The sequence below is a fragment of the Natrix helvetica genome (genome assembly GCF_964273705.1).
Source record: "Natrix helvetica genome assembly, chromosome: 3".
Taxonomy (NCBI): domain Eukaryota; kingdom Metazoa; phylum Chordata; class Lepidosauria; order Squamata; family Natricidae; genus Natrix; species Natrix helvetica.
The window spans coordinates 12,498,135-12,522,027 of NC_138549.1; the positions used below are offsets into that span (position 1 = coordinate 12,498,135).

Here is a 23,893-nt window from a genome sequence, read left to right on the forward strand (position 1 = left end):
AGAGCCGTATGCCAGCTATCAGCTGCCTTCAGTGTCAGACTTCAGTGAGGCAGACAAATAGCTGGAGCCTGTTCCCAGTGTGCGCATACACAGAGTTGCCAGATGAAGGGAACAGCTAAAGAACAGGGGTCGACTTGGGAGTAAGGCCAGACAATGAATGGTCCCTCCCAGAGGAAATAAGAGAGGAGTGAAAGGGGAGTGGAGCTTGCAGGAGACAATGAGTTCGCTAGCTCTGTGAGCCAGATAGGGTCTGTGAGCGTAAATCCTCCTTTGAAAAACTTTGCTGGCTCTGAATGAGCAGAATTCACTGTAAATTAATAAAAGGGAGTTTTCTGCCGGGACATGGAATTTGCTTCATGCTCTTGGGAAGCCTAGGTCAGAACACCTGGTTCCAACTACAGGTTTAGTTTGTGCTTGAGTTGAAGACCGTAGATGTTCAGTTCACAAGTTCCTGTGATGTCTTCTCCAACCAGCTATTATAAGCACAGGAATATTGGCCAACATAAAAAACAACCCCAAGATCTGCTAAAATGACAACCAGGACTGGCTCCCTATTATCTCCAAAGAAGCACTGCTTCTAATGAATATGCTTCCTATGCTGCAAATGGGATCTCCGTAATAGGTCTTATCTGTTGTTCTTGCAAAAGTTTCTGGATTTGCAAGTGAAGAAATGGAATAATTTAGGACTCTTCAGGTTAGAAACAAAACAGAAGATGACTTTCTTCAGAAAAGCCTTACCAGGCCTTTCTTTCTGCTTAAAAACTCCCTTTTTATGACTCTGTAATCCCTTAATCCAGGGCAGAGTCAGGGCGACTAGATGGAGCTGAGAATTTACTGGCATGGTGGCCTAGAAGTGAAGGTACTCACCTCCCACTCAGAAGGTTGAGAGTTCAGTCCTAGTTAACAGCACGTTTCCTTAGGGCACAAAGAAAAAAATATATGCTGTGAACTCCACATAAGCGTCAGGAAGGGATTCTGGCCAGTAAATGCTCAACTCCATGCAGTTGCTTATCTTTTTGCTTGATTTATTTATTTCTCTTAATCAACTGAATCTCCATAACTGGGAATGATAAGACTACCTGCATTTTAGGCAAATAGAGATTCCCGTTTTTGCTGGTTGGCGAAGGGGAGATGAAACTTTCCCATATTAATTAAAGGAGAAAATGCGAAGAAGGAAGGAAGGAGAGCTGAAATCTCATTTTCTGAAAATTTAATGGAGAAGCGTTAATTGCAGCTTTGGGCAAAACGTCTCACATACTGCAAACCTTTTTGGTATGTTATTAAAAGCCCTCCACAACTTAATACAAGCGTTCTACTAATTGATTGGGTAGAAATCCAAGGGTTTTCTCTTGCCAGCACACAGGGTTGCTTCCATCTCGTTTGGGTTATCATAGCCAACATGTTGTCTCCCAGTCAAAACTGCTCGATCCTAACTGGGGATACAATTGTAATTCTCACTAGGAAGTCGAAGTCATAATGTTTAGTTAGCTAAAATTGGCTACCCCAAAAATGATCACCGCAGCCAGTTTTTTAAAGGAAGATGGGGGTTCTCCCATAGGTGTTACCTGTGCATAAGGGATGTGGTGATAAGAGGAAAATGTTGTGAAAGGGCAGGAAACGGTTTTCCATTTTCATGAAAATAAATGGCTTTGGAAGAAGATGGGAGGAAGCTTTCCAATAAAAGTGGATGGAATTAAAATTACCATTTGCATTGGATTGGTAGTCATATTGCAAGGAAGACGGCGGAAGGCAAGATAAAGGAATGGAGAGTATCCATCTATGCCAGCCCATCTAAGAAGGCCAGGCCAGGAAACACGCCATTAAGGAGGGTAAAGAAGCAAAATCTCGCCCCCAAATCCAACACTTGCTTTAATCTCTGGACAGGACAAACTCCAAATCTTTGTGCAAGATTGGCTGTAAATGAGGCTTGACCACTTAAGGGAGCTGCCAGTTGTTTCCCAGGCACAACATGGAGAATGGAGAATGGAGTTGGTTGTCCATTCTAAAGCCCTTTGTGGATCAGGACCTGGGTACTTGCATGGCCATCCTACTTGTGGTAGCATCTTCCTGTCCAGCAAGTTCTGGTAATGGAGGTCTTGTGGTAGATCCCAACTCTTACGGACCCACTGCAAGATCAGTGGAACAGCTTGCCTCCAGAAGTTGTGAATGCCCCAACACTGGAAGTCTTTAAGAAGATGTTGGATAGCTATTTGTCTGAAACGGTATAGGGTTTCCTGCCTAGGCAGGGGGTTGGACTAGAAGACCTCCAAGGTCCCTTCCAACTCTACTATTGTATTATTGTATTGTATTATTGTATATCTGTTGGTGGATCTCTCCTCAGGAAGACAGGCAAGGGAGTTCCCTTCAAAGTTGGGGTTCCAGGTGATCAACCAGGTGGTCTGGTTGATCTGGAAGCCCTCCGGGATGATCCCTGCTTCTCCTTTGTAGGGAATTTTAATCTGACTTCTTAGATTTATTTCCTAACGTATTTAAAGGTGGATGCAGCTCCTGAAAAGATGGTGTTCATCAATGACCCTCTAACACAGAGGGGGCGAACCATTTTGGCACCGAGTGACAAAAAGGTTGCACAGAAACATCGTGCATGCATGCACATGTCAGGGCCACACTCTGGAAAAAGATAAGCTTCCAGGTTCTAGCATGCAAGCGCACCTGACGATCAGCTGCCCAGCATGCATGTGCACGCCAGTTTTATGGCATTGCCCAGCGCATGAAGGGATCACGTTCCGGAAAAGCTGAACTTCCAGGTTCTGGCGTGCATGCGCAAGTGAAATCAGCTGGCCGGCGTGCATGCACACACTGATTTTCAGCACTGCTGCATGTATGAAGGGTAGGTGATCATCGCAGCCGCAGGCGCACCAGAAACCCAGAAAGCAAACGGGCAAGGCTGCGCGTGCCAGGTGACATGGCTTCATGTGCCACTTTGAGCACACGTGCCATAGGTTTGCCATCACAGCTCTATCCTGTTTCCTCAAAAATAAGACCTCCCCGGATAATAAGCCCAATCGGGCTTTTGAGCGCATGCGCTAAAATAAGCCCTCCCCTGAAAATATTGCAACACAGCAGCAGCCATGAGGTGACCACGCTCGCCGCCTCCTTCACTTCAAAAATAACAAGACCTCCCCGAAAATAAGGCCAAGTGCTTATTTCAGGGGTCAAAAGAAAACAAGACCCTGTCTTATTTTCAGGGAAACACAGTAGGAGATCTAGAGTAGGCAAGATAGCCTAAGAAGAGATTGGCTCTCAGATCACCAGGGAGCACTTCTTTCACAAGGGTCATCCTTAGCACCCTGGACTCCGTTAGCAAACCAAACACTTGAAGGAGGCAAAGTGTGGCTTACTCCTGCTGAAAGGAACACAAGGACTTGTTATCTTCTTCAGAGACATTTCAAATTGCCGGATCTGTTTCATGTCTTTTATTGTCACGTCCTTCATCCAGTGAGTCTAGAAGGTTTAACTGTTGGAACAGAGTCCGTGCTTTTAAAAAAACCCAGTTAGTGCAGCAAAATACTGTTATAAAGCCTTCCTTTGGCTTGGATGTCAAGGATTGGTTGCCATCTGGTGGAACATGCTGGGAGCTACTAAACAGTAGTTTGGAAAATGCAGGACCTGACCATGTTTTTCAGATTCTTGTACCATTGTATGATAGCTACCTAGGATGAATTTGCCAGGTTTTTCTTTTGAAAACAATGAAATAGCCAAAGGTGAGGCTTGATAGCTGGGCTATCAAGGAAATAAATCGTTCACACAAATCTTCATTTTCCAAAGTGAAAAGCAGGAAACATTTGTGGGGGAAAATATTACCGCATTTTTTGGAGTATAAGATGCACCTTTTTCCATCAAGAAAAGAGGGTGAAAATCTGGGTGCGTCTTATACATCAAATACAGCATTTTTGGCCTACCAAAACCCTGTCCCATTTGCAAAAATGGCCATGCAGAGGGTTTGGGAGGCTTGCAAAGTGCTCCTGAGGGCTGGGGATGGCAAAAATAAGAAAAAAATTGGCCGTTTTTGCCACTCCTCAGCCCCCAGGAGTACTCTAAAAGCCTCCCAAAGCTCTGTATGCCCCCCCTTTTTTGCAAAAAATGAGGTGTGCAGAGTGTTTGGGAGGCCTGCAGAGTGCAAAGGTTTTTTTTTTTCCAATTTACCTCTTCAAAATCATGGTGCGTCTTATACTCCGGTGCATCTTATAGTCTGAAAAATACGGTATATTGTTCCTTTAGTTTCTTATTTCGCTGACCAGCCTCTCTGATCACTCACTTCTTAGGAGCTCTTTTCTTTTGTTTTTTACTGGATTGCTTGGCTATTTTTTAATGTTGCAATACTGTTTTTGAGTTTCCAATCTCCCCTTCTCCTTTTTCTTTTTGCTTTAGCATTTTCCTCTTCTGCAGGTGCCTTCATCAACACGCACGTACACACAAAGCAGGCAACATCCCTTGGCACACAAAGCTGACTTGCAAGCTACTTAGCAACTTCCATCTTTTCACCAGACCAATCGTCCAATCAGTGTCAGAAGCTTCACAAAAGGCATATATATTTGCAGAAAGAAAGGTTGCAGAGCTGACTATACCTTGTTTCCCTGAAAATAAGACCCAAATGGAAAATAAGCCCTAGCATGACTTTTTGGGGTGCTTGTAATATAAGCCCTACCCACCAAAATAAGGCCCAGTTAAGATCATCAGCCAGGCGGACGCAATTAGTACCGTATTTCCCCCCCAAATAAGCCCTAACCAGAAAATAAGCCCTGATGCATCTTTTTGGAGCAAAATATGATGTCTTATTTTTGGAGAAGCATGGTAAGATACCCATCTCAATAAAATGACACTTGTGCCAGCCAGTAATGATGTAGACAAAACAATTACCTGAACAATGACTGATTTTATTTACCATAAAGCAAACCCCAGTTCTTGAAATGTTTTAACACTTATAAGGTTCCAAAAATTTTGTCATGAAAATACATCACACCGCATAAAACAAGGTTGTTTTTCTTTCAGGCAGTATTCGATGTTAATAGCACACAGTCCAATGAGATTAATTTAATGCCAAGACCAACCATTATTTATTTAGCTTTTTGAAATAAAATATGAGAAAAATAAACAAAAAATTTAAAAAGTATCAAAAGGGGAAAACAAGAGCCAAAATAAATATAATGCTGTTTTTAAAGGAAACATTTTTTTTCATAAACACATTAAAAAGTTTACCATATTATTTATCCTCCCTTTATTATTTTAAAAATAACTCAAGGCAGTGAACATATCCAACACACCTCCCTCCACCCATTTTCCCCATAACAACCACCCTGGGTTGAAATTAAGAGTGACTGGCTTGAAGTCACCCAGCTGTCATTCATGGCTAAGGAGGGATTTGAACTCACAGTCTATCACTTTCTAGCCTGGTGCCCTTAACCAATAGACCAAACTAGCTCTGATAAAAGCTATTTTCATAGCATCTTTTTTCCTACTGGCGATTTACGTGCAATTTTCCATTTTCATTAAACGTACATTTCTCTGTGAAACTGAGAGAGAACAAGCCAGGGATAGCTTTTGCAGCCTTTTGATAAGCTGACATTGTTTTCATAGTGTGCAACAGCCATTTGCACGCTATGGCTAAGGATTAAGCATTGCAAACTTGATCAACAAGCACGTTGGTCATAAACGTTTGCAAGATTGTTTAGTTCAAAAGACATAGTTTCATTCAGAACAAGATTGTTTGGCTCAAAATATATATTGTTTGGAATAGCAGTATTCCAGTATTTGAGGGGCTCAACTTATTTTGAAGAAGAGGGGGGGGGCAAAAAGAAGAGGGTCAACTTATATTCCAAAGCATCTGAGGACAGGACAAGAAATAAAGGGTGGGAAATAATCAAGGAGACAAGCAACCTAGAACTGAGGAGAAACTTCCTAACAATGAGGACAATTAACCAGGGAAACAGCTTGCCTTCAGAAGTTGTGGGTACTTCATTGCCGGAGGTTTTTAAGAAGAGACTGGGCATCCACTTGTCTGAAATGGTCTAGGACCGTGATGGGGAACCTGTGGCATGCGTGCCAGAAATGGCACAAAGAGCCATCTCTCCGGGCATGCCAGTCATTGCCTGTTGCTCTTCCAGGTTCCAGCACACACATGCACACTGGCCAGCTGGTCTTTGTGCACACATGTTCACCAGAAACGGGAAGCTCAGCTTCTTGGTGTGCTCTTCCGGTTTCCGGTGCTTCCCTCCCTGCGTGTGCTCCTATTTCAGCACTTGGTGCCAAAAAGGTTCGCCATCACTGGTCTAGGGTCTCCTGCTTAAGCAGGGGGGTTGGACTAGAAGACCTCCAAGGTCCTTTCCAGATCTATTCTGATTGATTGAAAAGATGCTGTTCCATTCTAGTTCAATTCTCGGAACTGCAATATGTAATCTCTCTTCTTAACCCAAAGGCTAAATACGGTGCAATTGGATAAATTTGAAACTGAAACTTATTTTTGAACCTTTTTTTTCACAGTATAGCCATTGTTTTAACTTCAGTGAGAGAGTCAGCAAATTGTAAATAACAGGAATACAGGAAATAACCCTTTAAAAATTAATCCACCGCAGTGAACTCCTTCAGGCAGATGTCTCTGTCTTCTAATGTTAAGTCCATTGGCCACATCTGAATGATACAGTCAACATTTTATCAAATATGAGGCACACTGGGACAAGGAAAGAAATTTCCGAGTTAATACATAATTGCATGATTTTTAAATCATATACAACAAAAAGATACAAAATGCATTTTGAAAGATTATTGATTAATAGGTATTTAAAAAGCACTGTATTTTCTACATCCGTGAGAAACTTACACAACCAATAACCAACATCTTCAACAAAAATCTTCTACGAATGAAGGCAAAATCTTCTATTTCTCAGAAGCTTCATCTCAATAGAAAAAAACCTTTTCCTCAATTTGTCATATTGTCAGCAGCCTAGGAAAAAAGATTTTGATTATACCAGTGTAGGTTCATCAGCTACTGCAAATTAATAGAAACACACCGAATTGCAACTGTTCTGGCTGTCTAAAATGCCTGTAGAAATCAATGATTTGGTTGTTCTTGCAACCAGGAAAATCATGCTGCCCAAGAGCTGCCATTTAATTGGGAAACATATTCCCAATTAATTATAAATGCTAAAGCAGAGAGGCGAATCACTAACTTACAACAGAATGAAAAGACATGAACTGGATATCCTTCTCTTTCTCTCTTTTTCACTCAAGTTACTTTAGACTTTTCCAGCCAGTGCCAGAGAGGGTATAATACTGGGGAGCGATTCTAAATCAGTTCTTCCCATCGCATGGAAGGGACCACATACAAAAGAACTAGAAAACATGGGGATATTACCTGAAATGTATAACAAAGAGAATACATATTTAATTATTCATGTGTTATCTTCAGCTAGAATTGTATTTGCACAATATTGGAAAAGTGAAGATATTCCTACTGATGAGAAGGTGATTAGGAAAACATTAGAATGTGCAGAAATGAATAGACTAACATTAGTAATTAAGTACCAAACTGATTATTACATAATATGGGAAGTGTTTTATCAATGTTTAGAGAATAAAAAAGGAAATTGGAAATAAAAGAAGACAAAAAGAAGAATAGAAAATATATCAAGATAGAAATAAGTATAAAATGACAATTGTTAGTAGTAGTAGTAGTAGGATGAGAATAATAGTGTTTAATGTTATTGTATTGTTATTAGAAGACATGGTAAGAAGGAAATGAAGAGCTTTACAATGTTTAATTGTTCAATGTATTATAATTTGGGTAAGGATGTTGCAGAGAAATATTTGTACTCAAACGACACACTGCTTAAGGAAAGATGGAATGTTTACATTCTTAAAATTAAAAAAATAAATAAAAAATGTTATAAAAAAAAGAACTAGCAAACATGGGCAGTTTGTGAGAGGCAGATACTCCTGACTTGGACGGAGCTGTTCACGACAAAATAAAATCTTTTCTAGCTTAATCCCACTACGAGTAGTCTTCTACGTAGGGATCAAAACTGAGCTCAAAATTTCCATGGCCAAGCAAAACAGTGAATTCTGACTCATTTCCCAATCTTTTTGCCACAGTTGTCTAAGTGAATCACTACAGTTAAGTTAGTAAATACGGCTGTTATGTGAAATCTGGCTTTCTTATTGACTTTGCTTGTCAGAAAGTCGCAAAAGATGACCGCATGTCTCCAGGCCACTGCAACTGCCACAAGTACATGCAAGTTGCCAAATTTTGATCATGTGACCGTGGGAATGTTGCAATGGTTGTTAAGTGTGAAAAAATGGTCATAGGTCACTTTAGGGTCACACTTATATAGCTGTAAGCATCGTCATAGTCACGTGATCGAAATTCAGATGCTTGGGAACTGACTCGTCTTTATGACGGTTGCAGTGTCCCAGGGTCATGTGATCACCTTCTGACAAGCAAAGTCAATGGGGAAGAGAGATTCACTTAACAACTCCTGTTTACCAACTTAACTGTGGGGGGAAAAGTCATACGGGAGTGAAACCCCCGTAATTAATGTTTCATTTAACAACATAAATGTTGGGCTGTGGTCGTAAATCGAGGATTACGTTTATGGCCCTGTTACCCAGTTTGATTGTCCCAGGGCACAAGACAGTGTTGTGGGAATTAGTTGTTTAGCAGAGTGATGGTGTTGGGGGAGGGGGGGAGAACATGTCTTTGTGTCTAGTTTTGGCGTGCAATGCCTTCCCCGGGGACCCTTCCACTGTATTGATTCTCAGCTACAGGTAGTTCTCGACTTGCAACAGTTCATTTAGTTCAAAGTTATTACAAAGTTGTGAATGCTCCAACATTGGAAGTTTTTAAGATGTTGGATAGCCATTTGTCTGAAGTGGTGTAGGGTTTCCTGCCTAGGCAGGGGGTTGGACTAGAAGACCTCCAAGGTCCCTTCCAACTTTGTTACTCTACTCTATGCCATTCCATTCTATTCATTCTCTATTCCATTCCATTTCATTCATTCTCTATTCTATTCCATTCATTCTCTACTCTATTCATTCTCCATTCCATTTATTCTCTATTCTATTCTATTCATTCTCTATTTTATTCTATTCCACTCCATTCTATTCATTCTCTATTCCATTCCATTCCATTCATTCTCCATTCCATTCCATTCCTTCTCTATTCTATTCCATTCATTCTCTACTCTATTCATTCTCCATTCCATTTATTCTCTATTCTATTCTATTCATTCTCTATTTTATTCTATTCCACTCCACTCCATTCATTCTCTATTCCATTCCATTCCATTCCATTCATTCTCCATTCCATTCCATTCATTCTCTATTCTATTCCATTCATTCTCTACTCTATTCATTCTCCATTCCATTTATTCTCTATTCTATTCTATTCATTCTCTATTCTATTCTATTCCACTCCACTCCATTCATTCTCTATTCCATTCCATTCTAAAGGCATTGAGAAAAGTGACATTACCATTGTTCACACTTACGACCTTTGCAGCATCCCCAGTGTCACGTGATTTACATTTGGATGCTTGATGACTGACTCACATTTATGACCATTTTAGTGACCCAGGGGGTAACGTGATCCCCTTTTGAGACCTTCTGGCAAGCAAAGTCAATGGGGAAACCCAGATTCGCTTCACAACCAGGTTATTAGCTTAACATCTTCAGTGATTCACTTAACTGTGGCATAAATAAGTTGTTAAATGGAGCAAAGCTCACTTTAAAGGTGTTTCATTCAGCAGAAATGCTGGGTCAATTGTGGCCGTAAGTCGAGGACTACCTGGACCCAAAACCTCAGGCAAGTGTTAATTTTTGGACTTTGATGTCTCTTCGAGGCAGGTTGGGGGTGACTGGGCTGACTCCCCAGTAAAGGAGGCCTCAGGGTTAATTAATTCCCAGTCTGGCCAGGGGTCTCCCGACATGCCGCTGCCAAAGGGCTGGAGGCTAGTGGGGGGAAAAGAAGGTCTGGGAACAGGGAGGATCTAAGAGGTTAGGGGTGCCTGAGGCTTGAGGGGGACAAAAGGGATCTACAAGAAGGGGAATGGGTGCTGGAGGTTTGGAGGGAAAAGAGGGTCTGGGAACAGAGGGCTCAAGAAGTTTAGGGATGTCAGTAAAAAACAGTAAACAGTAACAGAGTTGGAAGGGACCTTGGAGGTCATCTAGGCCAACCTGCTCACGCAGGAGACCAGTAGTAGGGATTCGAACCGCCGACCTTTCTGATCGACCAGCTCAGTGTCTTAGCCACTGAGCCCCCTAGTGAGGGTAAGTAAGACTAGTCAGGGAAAGCTGGAGGCTTGGGGGGCAAAGAGGGTGTGGGGCAGAGAGGATATAGGAAGGCGGTTAGGGGTGACTGGGCGACTCCCCAGTAAAGGAGTTCTCGGGGTCAATTCATTCTCAGTCCGACTTGGGGGTCGGGTGGGGGTCTCCCTCCCCGCACCTTCAGAGCCTCGGAGGCCTTTCGTAGCTCCCGGATGACGGCGGACAAGGCCTCGGGGTTGATGCCCTGCTCGCACAGCCGCACGCAGATGGAGAGCGTCTCGGCGTCCAGGCCGGTGTTGAGCAGGCGAGAGATCTCCATCAGCACTGCAAGAAGGAGAGGGAAGGGGGGGAGGTCAATTAGCTCCGGGGCTCATCTACATGGTCTCGAGGGGACCCCGGAGGAAGAGAGATGGCGGGGGGAGGACGGAAGGCTGCCCTGAGCCCTAGTTAGGGCTCGTCTGCATGGCCTCGAGAGGCCCCCGGAGGAAGAGGGAGGGGGGAAGACGACACCCCCCACCCACAGCAGATGGGACGCACCGTCCATCGTTTCCCTCACGGCATTCAAGTTGGCGGAGGAGGTCGCCATGACGGCAGCCTCGGCGACCTTTCGCCCGGAAGCCCAACGGAAATAGGCGTCGCGGAAAAAAAAAACCGACGGCGGTTACCATAGAGCGGAGGCGAGGGAAAGAGAGAGAAGGGCAAGGAAGCGCCGACCCCAGCCAATGGAGTCGCGCTCCCCTTTTGAATGCGGCGGCGCCTCTCCTCGGAGAGGCTGCTTCGAAGGGAGGGGGCGGGGAAAGCCCTCTTCCCGCGCTCCGATTGGCCGGCCGGCGCGGAGGAGTTAAAGAGCCGTCCGCCTCGGCAGGAAGCGTTGGCTTGGCAGGTCGGGGGGCTGTCCTGCTGTCGGGGCTGCTGGGCGGAGGAGCCGGCATGCAACGGCGGGGAGCGCCGCCGCCCGAGACTCCCGGCCGGGTGCAGAACCCCTTCGAGAGCCCCGGAGACGTCCGCCACTTGCAGGAGCAGACCGTCTGCAGCCCCAGCGCCTTCCGTCCCGCCCCGCCCGCGGGGGTGAGTGGAGGGGGGGTTGAAAGGAGGGGGTGCTGGGGCCCCGGGTGGGCGGAGGAGGGGGGGCTGGGAAGGGGGTGTGCAGAGGGGAGGGGCAGATGCGGAAGGAGGGAGGGGGTGCTGGAAGCTTGGGGGGGGCACAGAGGATCTGGGAACGGGATCTAAGAGAAGAGGGGGATCTAGGAGAAGGGGGAGGAGTGCTAGACGCTTGAGGGCAAAGAGGATGTGGGAACAGGGGCTCTAAGAAAGTTGGGGTGCTGGAGGTTTGGGAGAGCATAGGGGGTCTGGGAACGGGATCTAAGAGAAGGGGGGATCTAGGAGAAGGGGCTGGAGGCTTGGCAGAGCAAAGAGGATCTCAGAATTGTGGCTCTAAGAAGGTTGGGCTGCTGGAGGCTTGAGGGGACACAGAGGGTCTGGGAACAGGGGATCTAGGAGAAGGGGGAGGACTTCTGGAGGCCTTTGGGGGGCAAGTCTGGGCAGGGGAGATCTAGAAAGGGGAGGAGAGCTGGAGGCTTGGGGGCTCAGTGCCTTGGGCAGAAGAGCTCTAAGAGAAGATTGGGGTGCTGGAGGCTTGGTGGAGCATAGAAGATCTGGGAAAGGGATCTAAGAGGAGAGGGGGATCTAGGAGAAGGAGAGCTGGAGGCTTGGGGGCTCAGTGCCTGGGGCAGAAGGGACCTAAGAGAAAGGTTAGGGTGCTGGAGGCTTGGGGAGTGCATAGAGGGTCTGGGGGCAGAGGGGATGTAAGAGAATGGGGAAGGGTGTCTGAGGCTTGGCAGGGCAAAGAGGGTCTGAGGGCAGAGGGGAACGGAGGCAGACGGTGTCAGAGGAGAGGAGGGGTTGCTTGGTTCTCTCAAAGCCCCCTTGAACCTGCTTCTGCAGAGTCCCGGGCGATTCATGTGGTCCATTGACGAGCTGGCCCTGATCAACCCAGTGGAGATCAACTCAGAGGACATCCACCGCCAGGCCTTCTACCTCAGCCAGACCAGGTGGGGCAGGGCAGTGGGGTGGCTGCAGGTGTTGGAGGAGGTTCTCCATGACTGCCCCTCACTCACCCTTCCTTCCCTCCTTTCCTTCCTTCCCTTTCACAGGATCGACAGGGAGATCGAAGAACAGAGGCAAAGGGCTATCGAAGAGGTAATCACCATCGCCATCCTTGGTTCAAGCCAGCTGGGGGAAGCTGAGTTCCAGCCATTGAGTGGGATGCTACCCTTGCCTCCTGTGACCTTCAAAGTCATCTCCGTCCCCTGAACAATGAGCAGACGTGAAGAGGTTGCTCAGGAAGGGAAAGCCCTTTGCCTGGTGTGCCCAGTCCGTTTCAGAGAAAGCAGTTTCAAATCCACTCAGTTTTGGAACAAGCATCAAATCAATCCTGGAAGACGTCTCGCCTTTTTCTTCTGAGAAACTCTGTCCACAACCTGACTGTTTCCTTGCAAAGAGCTTGCATGTCAGTAATATGCATCCTGTCCTTTCTTCCTAGTTTTTCACCAAAAGCACCATTGTCCCATCGCCCTGGACCGATCCCATCGCAAAACAGTCTTCTCAGCTGAATTCAACCCGATGTAAGTAGCAGCTTCTGTTCTGGAGGCGGGGAGGTTCTCTTATAAGCTGTGTTGTACAGAGCTGGGATACAGATAGTAGAGATGACCTGGATGTCTAGTTTCCGGGATCTCCAACAGACAAGGATTAACAAGCCAGAAAGGAGTCTTAAAATAACTTTATTGTCACTTTGAATGTACACTAATCGGCATACATTTAAATGAAATGTCATTGCATATACAGTAGTGGGCAAAATTGTGGAAACCTTTTGGGGAAAAGTATTTTTGAGGTTTGATGGCTAATAACACCACTTGGTGTCTCAGTGGCTAAGATGCTGACCTTGTTGATCAGGAAAGTTGGCGGTTCGAATCCCTAGTGCTCCGTAATGGAGTGAGCTCCCATTATTTGTCCCAGCTTCTGCCAACCTAGCAGTTCGAAAGGACGTAAAATGCAAGTAGAAAAATAGGAACCACATTTGGTGGGAAGGTAACAGCGTTCCGTGCGCTTTCGGCATTTAGTCATGCCGGCCACATGACCACAGAGACTGTCTGTCTTCAGACAGCGCTGGCTTTTCAGCTTTGAAAGAGATGAGCACCGCCCCCTAGAGTCAGGAACGACTAGCACGTATGTGCGAGGGGAACTTTTACCTTTAACACCACTTTATTTTGGAGTAATACCATAACATTATATATCAATGGAAAGATAATTTAATCGAGAATGCAATGCAACAAAATTTGTTTGATTATCTGTATTGTATGAAAAGTTATAGCCAAATATAGCCAGCAATAAAACCCAGTTGATCAAAGCAATCATTCAATCTTGGTTTCACATTATAACAGCTTCAGAAGTAAAAGACTTTGTTCACTCTATGGGAAGACATTGTAAGGCTGTAATTCATGCTAAAGATTTCCCAACTAGGTATTAACTGACATCGTGATAATCTTTGTATATCTCGTTTTTTCTATGGTGATACTTTTTGCCTTTTTTTTCCTGCCTGTTTCACTTTTTTTTTATAACTGCTATTCTAATAGCAAATCCTTCATAAAAGTTATTGCATTACATTCTTGATTAAATGATCTTTCCATTGATATATAATTTTATGATACTACGCCAGAAAACTGGTGTTATTAGCCATCAAACCTCAAAAAATACTGTACACTTTTCCCAAAAGGTTTCCACAATTATGGCCACTACTGTAGACTATTCTATGTGCTTCTGAAGCCATTCTTGCTAAGCTAAAAGGGGGGAAATATACATTTGGGGTATTCTAAGAAGAAAACAGTTTGATGAATTTTCTCTAGGTTCGTAATCCTAAATGACGCCATTAGGGATTTTTGCAGTTGGCTTAAATTGCAATCATTAGAATCACTTAGTTTGAGCTGTTGTTTGTGTATTAACGGAACACTTTCCTCCATGTATGATGGTTGGATGGGTCGATTCTACGAGCCGAACTGTTTTGACCAAACCTGACTGCCAAAATGCGAGAGGAAGTGTTTCCCATTTATGGCTAAACACAGGTGATGCTTTTTATGCTTTCCTTGTTGATATTCCAGCTGTTCACTAAGAACTCCATAAATTGCAGGTGTTCAGCTCAACGATGCTTCTTCGCCCATCGGCCGAGAAATTGTCGTGCAGCCTGGGAAAAATAATGGTTCGTATGAAAACTTTATGGGGAGGAGAGTAAACTCCGTATAGGAAGAGATCTGGGGCACCTGCATGAAAGAGACAAAACATGCATTTTAGTAGGGCTTAAGTGATGGCAAACCTATGGCACGCACGCCCAAAGTGGCACGGGTGGCATCGCCCTTTCCTCTTCCTTGTTTCTGGCACGCATGTGTGCTCAACGATCAGCTGACCTTTGTGCGTGTGCCAATGCCATAAACCACAACAGCTGGTCTTCCAGTTTCTGGCGTGCGCATGTGTGCCAGCCAGCTGATTATTGTGCACATGCGTGCCAGAAACCAGAAGACCAGACCAGATGGCTTGTGCACATGTGCACATTAGAAACCGGAAGTTCATTTCTTGGTGCGCGTATGCCCCCCTGGACTGCTCCTCTTCCGGGTTGCGGCCCTGGTGCGCGCTTCCTTTTTGACACGGTGCTGAAAAGGTTCCCCATCACTACAGTAGAGTGATGCATGTACAGCTAGTCCTTGACTTATGACTGATCACTTAGCGAGTGTTCGAAATCCCCAATGGACCTCTCCTGGTTACCTACTTGTAAGTCCTGACGTTTGGCCCCCTCTCTCCCTGCAGGCAACGCGCCCCACCCCACCTCCTTTTCTGGCACTGGGCAACTAGGAGACATGGCAACTTGCAGTGTCCCATCGTCACCTGACCATGGTTTACAATAATCTTGCTTAGTTACTTTCAGCAAAACAAAAGGATGGTTTTTTGCAACCGTCATGATTTAGGATCGCAATGGGCAGGCTCCATTATGGCTGTAACTCGAGGACTACCTGTCGAGAAGAGGGAAGCTTGCATTGCTTCATCCTTCTGGCATTGCATCTAGGAGCAGAAATCTTTGTGGTTTTTGTGGGAGGGCCGTTTTCTGTCTAGTGTTACAGCCTTGGCAGTTTTTTTTTCAGAATTTACATTCAGGTCCTTATCAGGCTGTCCCTTGCTTAGCGTCCGACAAGCTGAGTTCATCCCAGTTTGTTCCAAACGCAGCTTTGGGACGATGGCGGTTTTATTGTGAAAGCACTGCAGCTGGTCCTTGCCTTCCAACGACTGAGCCCAAAACCTCTCTTGGCAAGCCAAACAGTTGCAGAGTTTTGTCCCGTTTTGTGACCTTCCTTGCCACGGTTGTTAAGTGAATCACCAGGGTGGTTAAGTTAGTGCAGCGGTTCTCAAATAGTGGGGCGCGCCCCCCTGGGGGGGCGCGAGGCTCCGTAAAGGGGGGCGCGAAGGCTCCCTTTCCATCTGGGTGCAACGGCGGCGAAGGCGTGGGCGAGGCATAATATATCCCGCCTGGAAGTGGCAGCACTTCGGACTGTGGATTTTCATTGGAGCCGCGGGCTGGAGCTGTGCAAGAAGCCTGCTCGGGCGGGGGTGGGAGGGAGGGAAGCATGGGACCGCCCGTCTTCGCCACCGCGTAGCTCGCCTCCCCGCCAGCAGCTCCACCGCCAGCATTCCGTCTGGAAGCGGAAGCGCAACAGCCGCTGTTGGGGAAGGGACAAAGGGGCGGCGGTTGCCCGATCTTGCCACCGCCACCCCTTCGCCCCTGGTAACGGCGACTGTTGTGCTGCTGCTTCCAGCTGGGATGCTGGAGGAGCTGCTGGCAGGGAGGGAGGGAAGAAGGGCAGAAGGGAGGTGGAAGGAAGGAAAGAAAAGCAGACACGCCGGAGGGAAAGAGGAAAGAAGGCAAGCAGGCAGGAAGGAGGCAGAAGGAAGGAGGGAAGAATGGAACTGGAAGGGAGGCAGGGAAGGAGGGATAGGAGGATAGGGAAAGAGGAAAGAAGGCAGGCAGGCAGAAGGGAGGGAGGTGCAAGGAAGGAAGCATAGATAAGCAGGAGGGAAAGAAGGCAGGCAGGCAGGAGGAAAGAGGAAGGAGGGAACTGGAAGGGAGGCAGGGAAGGAGGGAGGGAGAAAGGAAGGATAGGAGGATAGGGAAAGAGGAAAGAAGGCAGGCAGAAGGGAGGGAGGTGCAAGGAAGGAAGGAAGCATAGATAAGCAGGAGGGAAAGAAGGCAGGCAGGCAGGAGGAAAGAGGAAGGAGGGAACTGGAAGGGAGGCAGGGAAGGAGGGAGGGTGGAAGGAAGGATAGACAAGTAAGAGGGAAAGAGGAAAGAAAGCATGTGACTACGGTGGGAGATGAGGAAAGACCGGTGTGCTATGTTATGCAGAGGTGTACTTATAACAATTTTATAGACAAATGATACTATTTAGTCGCGCGGGGGGGGGGGGCGAAATGTTTTCTTCTTCCTAGGGGGGGCATGACAGAAAATAATTGAGAAGCACTGAGTTAGTGACATGGTTGTAAAGGGGATCAGGTTCCCCCACCGACTTTGCCTGTCACAAAAGGTGATCTCTTGACCCTAAGCCACTGCAACTGTCATAAATGAGCCAGTTGCCAAGCATCTGAGTTTTGGTCACATGATGATAGGGATGGCTGCAATGGTTTTAATACAATACAATAGCAGAGTTGGAAGGGACCTTGGAGATCTTCTAGTCCAACCCCCTGCCTAGGCAGGAAACCCTACACGGTTTCAGACAAATGGCTATCCAACATCTTCTTAAAGACTTCCAGTGTTGGGGCATTCACAAATTCTGGAGGCAACTTCTGTTCCACTGATTAATTGTTCTCACTGTCAGGAAGTTTCTCCTCAGTTCTAAGTTGCTTCTCTCCTTGATTAGTTTCCACCCATTGCTTCTTGTTCTACCCTCAGGTGCCTTGGAGAATAGTTTGACTCCCTCTTCTTTGTGGCAACCCCTGAGATATTGGAAGACTGCTATCATGTCTCCCCTAGTCCTTCTTTTCATCAAACTAGACATACCCAGTTCCTGCAACCGTTCTTCATATGTTTTAGCCTCCAGTCCCCTAATCATCTTTGCTGCTCTTCTCTGCACTCTTTCTAGAATCTCCACATCTTTTCTACATCGTGGCGACCAAAACTGAATGCAGGATTCCAAGTGTGGCCTTCCCAAGGCATTATAAAGTGTTATTAACACTTCAAGTGATTTTGATTCTATCCCTCTGTTGATGCAGCCTAGATCTGTGTTGGCTTTTTTGACAGCTGCTGAATACTGCTGTCTCCACATCTTTTCTACATCATGGTTTTCAGTCACTTTTTTCAATACCATTGTAACTTCAGTCACCAAACTAAAGGTTATAAATCAAGGATTACCTGTACTTAATCTCAAGAGATTTTAACCAGAAAGATTTTTTTTTTAAATGCTTCAATCCCCATGATGCAGCCTTGCTGTGCTGTTTCTTTTTTTTTCTCCAGCTGCTTGTCAGACGGTGTTATCCCTACCAGTGGATTTTGATTTGGAAAAGATACTGGGTAAGTAGCTTGTAAAATAAGTCTGCTTGCTCTGTTAGGGCTTCTTATAACAGTCTAAACTGGACTGGGGGAAAGTTGTAAGGATTATACCTCCAAAGGAGGGTGGCATGTGATAAAAGGAAAGGATCACAATTTAAGGAGTCTTGAGAGGTTGTGTAAAGACACACAACAAGAAGTGAGGGTTTGGGCTTGTGGGTTGGTTTCCGAATGTTTCGTTACCAGGCTAGGTAATGTCTTCAGCGGAGTTTAGGGAATGTCACTATTCCATGTTCTTCTGCTTATCCTCATCCTACACCTGAGCCAGAGATATTCACCACTGTTGCAAAACACGTAACAACTTTGTGTGGCTTTTGTGGCTGCTCTCGTTCCTCCTCTCCGCGGTTTTTCTGAGCAATGCAGGAGATGGAGAAACGTGTCCGTCCTGGCCCACAAGTTTCAAATTTTCCCTAACCCTTAAAAAAAGAGTTCGAATCCAAACGGGTTCCTGTGATTTGTGCTCTCTTCTCCTTTGACCTTGTTCAAGGCATAAATGGTCAGATTGGATTTACCCCAGGGTGGATCGTGACTTAAATCACTAGTAAAAAGGCTTGATTTAAAGCAACTCTGTTTAAATCATAAATTTTTAAAGTGCAGCTGTTATCTCTGTCCCGCAGCCGCTCCCCCTCTGAGCCACTGTTGACTCGCCGACTTTAATGGGACGACTGGTGTTGCGGCAGTGACACAACAATGTGTGGGGCGTGTCAGGCAGCAGGTGTGGTTGCCCGCTAACAGGCGCTGCCACGATGGATCTGAAATGACAGGCGCTCTTTAATATTATCTTTATAAGCTGCTTAGGTGGTTTCGCTTTCATTTTTACTGCTTGCCCTTCCTCCTCAGACTTGGAGCCTGATGGTACAGAAGCATTCCTCTTCCAACAATCATACAGTGTGTCCTGTGCATAGATTTGCAAAACAATGAGACAAAGGAATATCTCCAATTGTTTTGTTTTATGATTTATCTCACGGTTACTGTGAACTTGTGCTGAATGCATCCACGCAGCGCATGTTAATCTTAGCTTGCAGAGCTTGGATTCATTGCATTTCACCAAAAATGTAAATATTGCAGAATATACAGCCTCACGCTGCATAACGCAGCTCCATTTCATGCTGAGCAAACTAAATTATTGCCGTATTTTTCGAAGTATGAGACACGCCTTTTTTCCACAAAAAAAAAAAAAAGAGTGAAAATCTGGGTGCATCTTCTACACTGAATACAGAATTTTTGGCCTCCCAAAACTTTGCCCTCTTCGCAAAAATAGACACCTGGAGGGTTTGGGAAGCCTGCAAAGTGCTCCCGGGGACGGGGCAAAAACAGGCTGTTTTTTTGCTCATTTTTGCCCTCAGACCATAGGAGCACTCTACAAGCCTCCCAAAGCCTATGCATGCGGTTTTTTATTTAAAAAAAAAAGGGGGGGGGTGTTTTCACGAAAAACGTGCCCTTTTTTGCCCCAGACCCCCAGGAGCACTTGGCAGGCCTCTCAAACTCCACATGTCCCACTTTTCACCAAAAAAAACCGAGGCCCGCAGAGTGCAATTTTGTTTTTAAATTTACCTCTTCAAAATCTTGGTGTGTCTTATATCCGAAAAATATGGTAATTTATTCATCTTAAATAGAAAACTCATCTCCTCTTCCTCAGGTGACTATTTCAAAGCCGACGAATCGGCTGACCAGTCCCAGGAAAGCCTCAGCACTTCCTCCTTGAGGAGAAAGCTGTTTTTGGATGAGAACGGCCTCTCCCCCGAGAACCTCTCCCCTTCTCTCGGCCTGCGCAACGGCCCAACCTCCTTAGGCGTCCTCTGCTCCATCGACCTCTCTCCGGTCCGCTGCAGGAGCCCTCTGAGTTCTGACAGCTCAGTGAGTAGTGTTCTGACCTAGGCTTCCCCAGGAGCACAAAGCCAAGTCCTCGTCCCAATAAACCCTTTTTATTTAATTTACAGTGAATTCCTCTCCAGCAAAGTCTTTCCTCTCCCACAGTCTTTCAAGATAGTTCACAACAACTGACCTTTATCAGGCTTGGAGAGTAGCCTGGCCGATATCTTTCAGACGCCGCAATACTTGGCAAGAATGCAGGAAGGAACTAATTGTCTCCTGCAAACTCCATTTTCCTTTAGCTCCTCTTTTATTCCCTATGGGAAGGGCCATTCACCGTCCACCTCTGGCCTTACTCCCAAGTCGACCCTTGTTCCTTAGCTGTTCCCTTCATCTGGCAACTCTGCGCATGCGCACACTGGGAACAGGCTCCAGCTGTTCGTCTGCCTCACTGATGTCTGACTGTGAAGGCAGCTGATAGCTGTCAGACGGCCCCGGTCCCATCTCTGCCTCCAATGCAGAGCCCTCGTCTGAGTCTTCCCCGGACTCCAGGACTGGCCCATGTTCCTCCCCAACCTCCTCACTGTCCGAATCTGCTGCCAGCTCCATTGGCTGGCTACAACAAGTAGCTCAACCTGGAGATGTTGATTGTGTGGGTCAGGACGAGTTCAGCTGGTTTTGGACCAAGAAGCCAAAAACATCCGTCATGGGAAACTTGAATTCCCATGCTTTCTGCAGATTGTCTTGGCTTTTGAGGTGGGGGGAGGGGGTGGGTTCTCCCCGTTGCTACTGTCAGGCTGCCAACTCATGAAGCTTGGGTTAGGAGAGATGCAATTGTGACAGATGCCTTCTGAGGCTCGCTCTTAACGGGAATCTCTCTTGCGCCTGAAAGGGCCATCTCTCCTCCAGCCCCATCCGGGGGAATGCCAGGACGTACAGTTTGGGCAGCCTTCCTAGCCCTTCCTTGGCACGCAGGAGCCCGGCAAATCTGGCGTCGCCCACTTTCTCTCCCGTTGGCATCCAGCTAAGAAAGACTCCACTGGCAGGTATGTCGAGGCCTCGTGCTGGGACCCAAAGGATCGTCATCTTGGGGATGGGCACCCAAATTTTCACCTTCTTTTATGGGGATGGGGGAGTCTGTCTTATACTCCGAAAAACGTGGTATGTGCTACTATTTCCCCATTTTAAGCTTTCTACTTATTTCTGTTGGTTTTCAATATTCTCCCTCTGACATTTTCTTCCTTCTCCCCACCCCACCCAACCACGCAGGTCAAAGGCAGTTCACTTTCCGCTCTCCGGATCTTCCTTCTATTTCCAACGCCTGCCGTCAGGCTCCTCCTACCAATAGCAGGAGTCCCTACATGGAATACTCTCCGTTAAGGAGTCACTCACCCATGAGGCTCCTCTCCTGCTGGGGGACCGCCCTGTATCAGAGCTCCTTCCTTCGCCTCCCCTGCACCCCGGAGAACTTCCAGGAAGAGCTGGCGGAAGCAGCCGAAGCCACGTGGGCCGGGAGTCCCAGGGCGGGCCTGACCCCTATAAACGAGGACATCCCGTTAGCGGGGTCTCACTCGGAGATGGCCGAAGGATTGGCACTCCGGCCCTGCTTGGAGTCTTCCGGGGAGAAACGAACGGTGGAAATGGCCGATCCGGAGATGCTGGATGAGAACTCGGTGAAGGGATCATCTGAATGCGACAGGGGGGCTATGACTGGATTGAGCATGGAGAGGTCTTGCATCTGTATGGCTCCATTGGCGGAAAGCAGTGCTTCTCCCTGTGAGAGCAGCAGTCTTCAGGTGAGGGTCAGCCCAGCGTTTTAAGGAGCTCTGGCCCTGAACATCTGCCCCCACCTCCCTCTCCCATTCTAGGCTGAACAAGGGAATTGAGCAAAGCGGGTGGTGGGGTACCGTTTCCCTGAAAATAAGACCTCCCCTGAAAATATTGCAACACAGCAGCAGCCATGAGGTGACCACGCTCGCCGCCTCCTGCATCTCAAAAATAATAAGACCTCCCCGACAATAAGTCCAAGTGCTTATTTTTTTTGGGGGGGGGGGGGGGGGGGGCAAAAGAAAACAAGACCCTGTCTTATTTGGGGGAAACACGGTAGAAAAGGGCGAAAGCAGGCTGGTTTTGATCTGGCTATGTTCTAGGCAAAATAGAAAGGAAGATTCTCCAAATTTTCCGGCCCAAAGCTCCTGCGGTTATGGCATCTTTGTTTAAAATCCCACCTTTTTACAACCCCACCGCCATTGCCCCAAAATGAAAAGCGTTGCAGGTGGTGTCATGGTGGAGGCGGAGATCCCTCCTCACAGACATTGCCCAATTTCCAGCTGTCTCTTCTTACCAGGTGCACAAGCTGTGTAGAGTTAACACTGTGTGTGTGTGTGTGTGTGTGTGTGTGAGTGAGTTGGAGACATCCCGGCAAGTACAGGTAGTCCTCGACTTACAACTGTTCACTTAGTGTCCTGTCAAAGTTACAACGGCACCAAAAGAAGTGACTTAGGACCGTTTTTTTTCCCACACGAGCCAGGAAGTCACGTGATCCAAATTCGGCCGCTTGGCAACTGGCTCGTATTTATGACGGTTGCCGTGTCCCAAGGTGATCCCCTTTTGCGACCTCCTGACAAGCAAAGTGCATGGAGGAGAGCCAGAGTCACTTAACCACCGTGTTACTAACTTAGCAAGCGCTGTGATTAACTTAACGACGGTGGCAAGAAAGGTGGTAAAAGGAGAAGCTCACTTACCCGTAACAGAAACCTGGGGCTCAATTGTTGTAAGTCAAGGACCTAGGCACCTCAAAGGCTTTAAAACAGAGAACATTTTTTTTTCCCCCCTGGAATTGTGTTTCCCAGTTGGTGATCCATCACCTCATCCCATACCAAGAACTGCAGAATTGGAAGGACCTGGAAAATCATCTACTCCGGCTCCTATTAGGTACCGAAATGATTATTTCAGTGTTCTGATTTCTTTTGGGCAGATGGACAGTGGCTACAATACCCAGGCGTACACCAGCAGCCTCATGGATACAGCTGGAGGCGAGCTCAGCTGCAGAGAGCACAGCGCGTTTGAGGCTCAGAGGAAAACGCACGTTTTCAGAATGCAGGTAGGTGGACCAAGCCTCACCTTCGGTTTCCTAAGCCCTGCCTTTGGGGAAGAAATCTAGGAGGTCGTAGGGGAAACCTGTGCAAAGGTTGACATGGCTAATGGCCAATCTTTTGGGTCTTCTTTCCTCCCAAAGCAGGGGAAATCAAAAACTGGATACTGGGCTGAAAACGCTTGTCCACCCAGCAGCCTCTTCCTGGAAGTGCCTTTGCCCAAATGAGCTGGCATAGATCTGCTTCTAACTGGGATTGATTGATTGAGAGAGAGAAACCATCCACCAAAGCTGAATGCCTATTCTGACAGATACGTTGACACTGGACTGGTGCAACTGCCTTCCAGCGGCTGAAGGGGAATTGAACCCAAAGATGATCTGCCTGGCCATACCCACCAAACTGGCACTGGAATGTTGTGGGCTACATTTATACACTTGGATTCTCACAAGGACTCAGCGGGGGTTGGAACGCTGCTGCTATATGCCTTCGACATGCATTGATTCTGGGTACAGAACCCAAGTACAGCGAGTTGTTTCTTAATGTGCCAGTTATGGGCTCACTTTACCAGGCAGGGGCTTCCTTGCATGAGCCTTGCCAACATACAAATACAGATGCCCTGGTTGTAAAGTTAAGTGGAAGTTAGCTGTTTGGGATTAGGCGTCACCAGGGTGTCAAATGGTGTGGCAGAGCAATATGCATTGCCTTGTTTTCTGTGAAAATTAATAACGTTTGTTGAAAAGAAATCTCTTTCGCATCTTGATTATGCTAATCGTATCGGGAACCGATGATTTTTTAAAGTAGTTAAATAAAGTAGTAGATAGTTGTACTTTTCCCCTGTTTTTCGAAGTTTTATTACCAATGCGAAACAGAAGGATGTCGGTTTCAACAGGAGGCTAGAAAACATTCTTGTTAGAATAAACCAACCTTTTGCCCGCACACAAAAAGCAACATTCTGACAAATCGGTTTTTAAATATACTGGACTAGAATTATGTTTCATCGTTTTAAAAAAACGTTCAAGATAACTGGTTTCCCTGCGCAAGTTGTTATACCTGGAAAAGCTCACGTTAGTAG

At 46.5% G+C, this 23,893-nt stretch overlaps 2 protein-coding genes across 4 annotated transcripts; one reads left to right on the top strand and one right to left on the bottom strand.

The window, feature by feature from the left end:
- Positions 1 to 4,874: 4,874 nt before the first annotated feature.
- MZT1 (mitotic spindle organizing protein 1) lies at positions 4,875 to 10,918 on the bottom strand. 2 transcript variants are annotated; one of them, XR_014175106.1, is made up of 4 exons: positions 10,813 to 10,918; positions 10,454 to 10,599; positions 6,836 to 6,958; positions 4,875 to 6,685 (listed from the first exon to the last, which is right to left on the bottom strand). XR_014175106.1 is itself a non-coding variant. In XM_081949482.1 (3 exons), exons 1-3 carry the CDS (start codon positions 10,859 to 10,861, stop codon positions 6,935 to 6,937), a joined length of 219 nt encoding a protein of 72 aa, XP_081805608.1. In that variant the 5' UTR covers positions 10,862 to 10,918; the 3' UTR covers positions 4,875 to 6,934. The 2 variants fall into 2 exon arrangements, 1 of the variants encoding a protein (XP_081805608.1); XM_081949482.1 differs by having other exon boundaries at positions 4,875 to 6,958.
- Positions 10,919 to 11,115: 197 nt separating this feature from the next.
- BORA (BORA aurora kinase A activator) lies at positions 11,116 to 23,652 on the top strand. Of its 2 annotated transcripts, XM_081949434.1 has the most exons (11): positions 11,116 to 11,343; positions 12,220 to 12,326; positions 12,429 to 12,474; positions 12,818 to 12,899; positions 14,459 to 14,527; positions 17,822 to 17,878; positions 19,554 to 19,771; positions 20,619 to 20,772; positions 20,996 to 21,522; positions 22,704 to 22,829; positions 22,965 to 23,652. In XM_081949434.1, exons 1-11 carry the CDS (start codon positions 11,206 to 11,208, stop codon positions 23,046 to 23,048), a joined length of 1,608 nt encoding a protein of 535 aa, XP_081805560.1. In that variant the 5' UTR covers positions 11,116 to 11,205; the 3' UTR covers positions 23,049 to 23,652. The 2 variants fall into 2 exon arrangements, with proteins under 2 accessions (XP_081805560.1, XP_081805561.1); XM_081949435.1 differs by lacking the exons at positions 12,220 to 12,326; positions 12,429 to 12,474.
- Positions 23,653 to 23,893: the final 241 nt, after the last annotated feature.

Bases quoted from the DNA above. Each gene is read 5' to 3' on its own strand.
- MZT1 (XM_081949482.1), bottom strand. From the start codon at position 10,861: ATGGCGACCTCCTCCGCCAACTTGAATGCCGTGAGGGAAACGATGGAC. The intron at 10,600-10,812 runs GTGCGTCCCATC...TCCTTCTTGCAG, and splicing joins CGTGAGGGAAACGATGGACG to TGCTGATGGAGATCTCTCGC. The intron at 6,959-10,453 runs GTGCGGGGAGGG...CTTTTTTCCTAG, and splicing joins AGGCCTCCGAGGCTCTGAAG to GCTGCTGACAATATGACAAA.
- BORA (XM_081949434.1), top strand. From the start codon at position 11,206: ATGCAACGGCGGGGAGCGCCGCCGCCCGAGACTCCCGGCCGGGTGCAG. The intron at 12,900-14,458 runs GTAAGTAGCAGC...CATAAATTGCAG, and splicing joins TCAGCTGAATTCAACCCGAT to GTGTTCAGCTCAACGATGCT. The intron at 21,523-22,703 runs GTGAGGGTCAGC...TCTTTTGGGCAG, and splicing joins GTGAGAGCAGCAGTCTTCAG to ATGGACAGTGGCTACAATAC.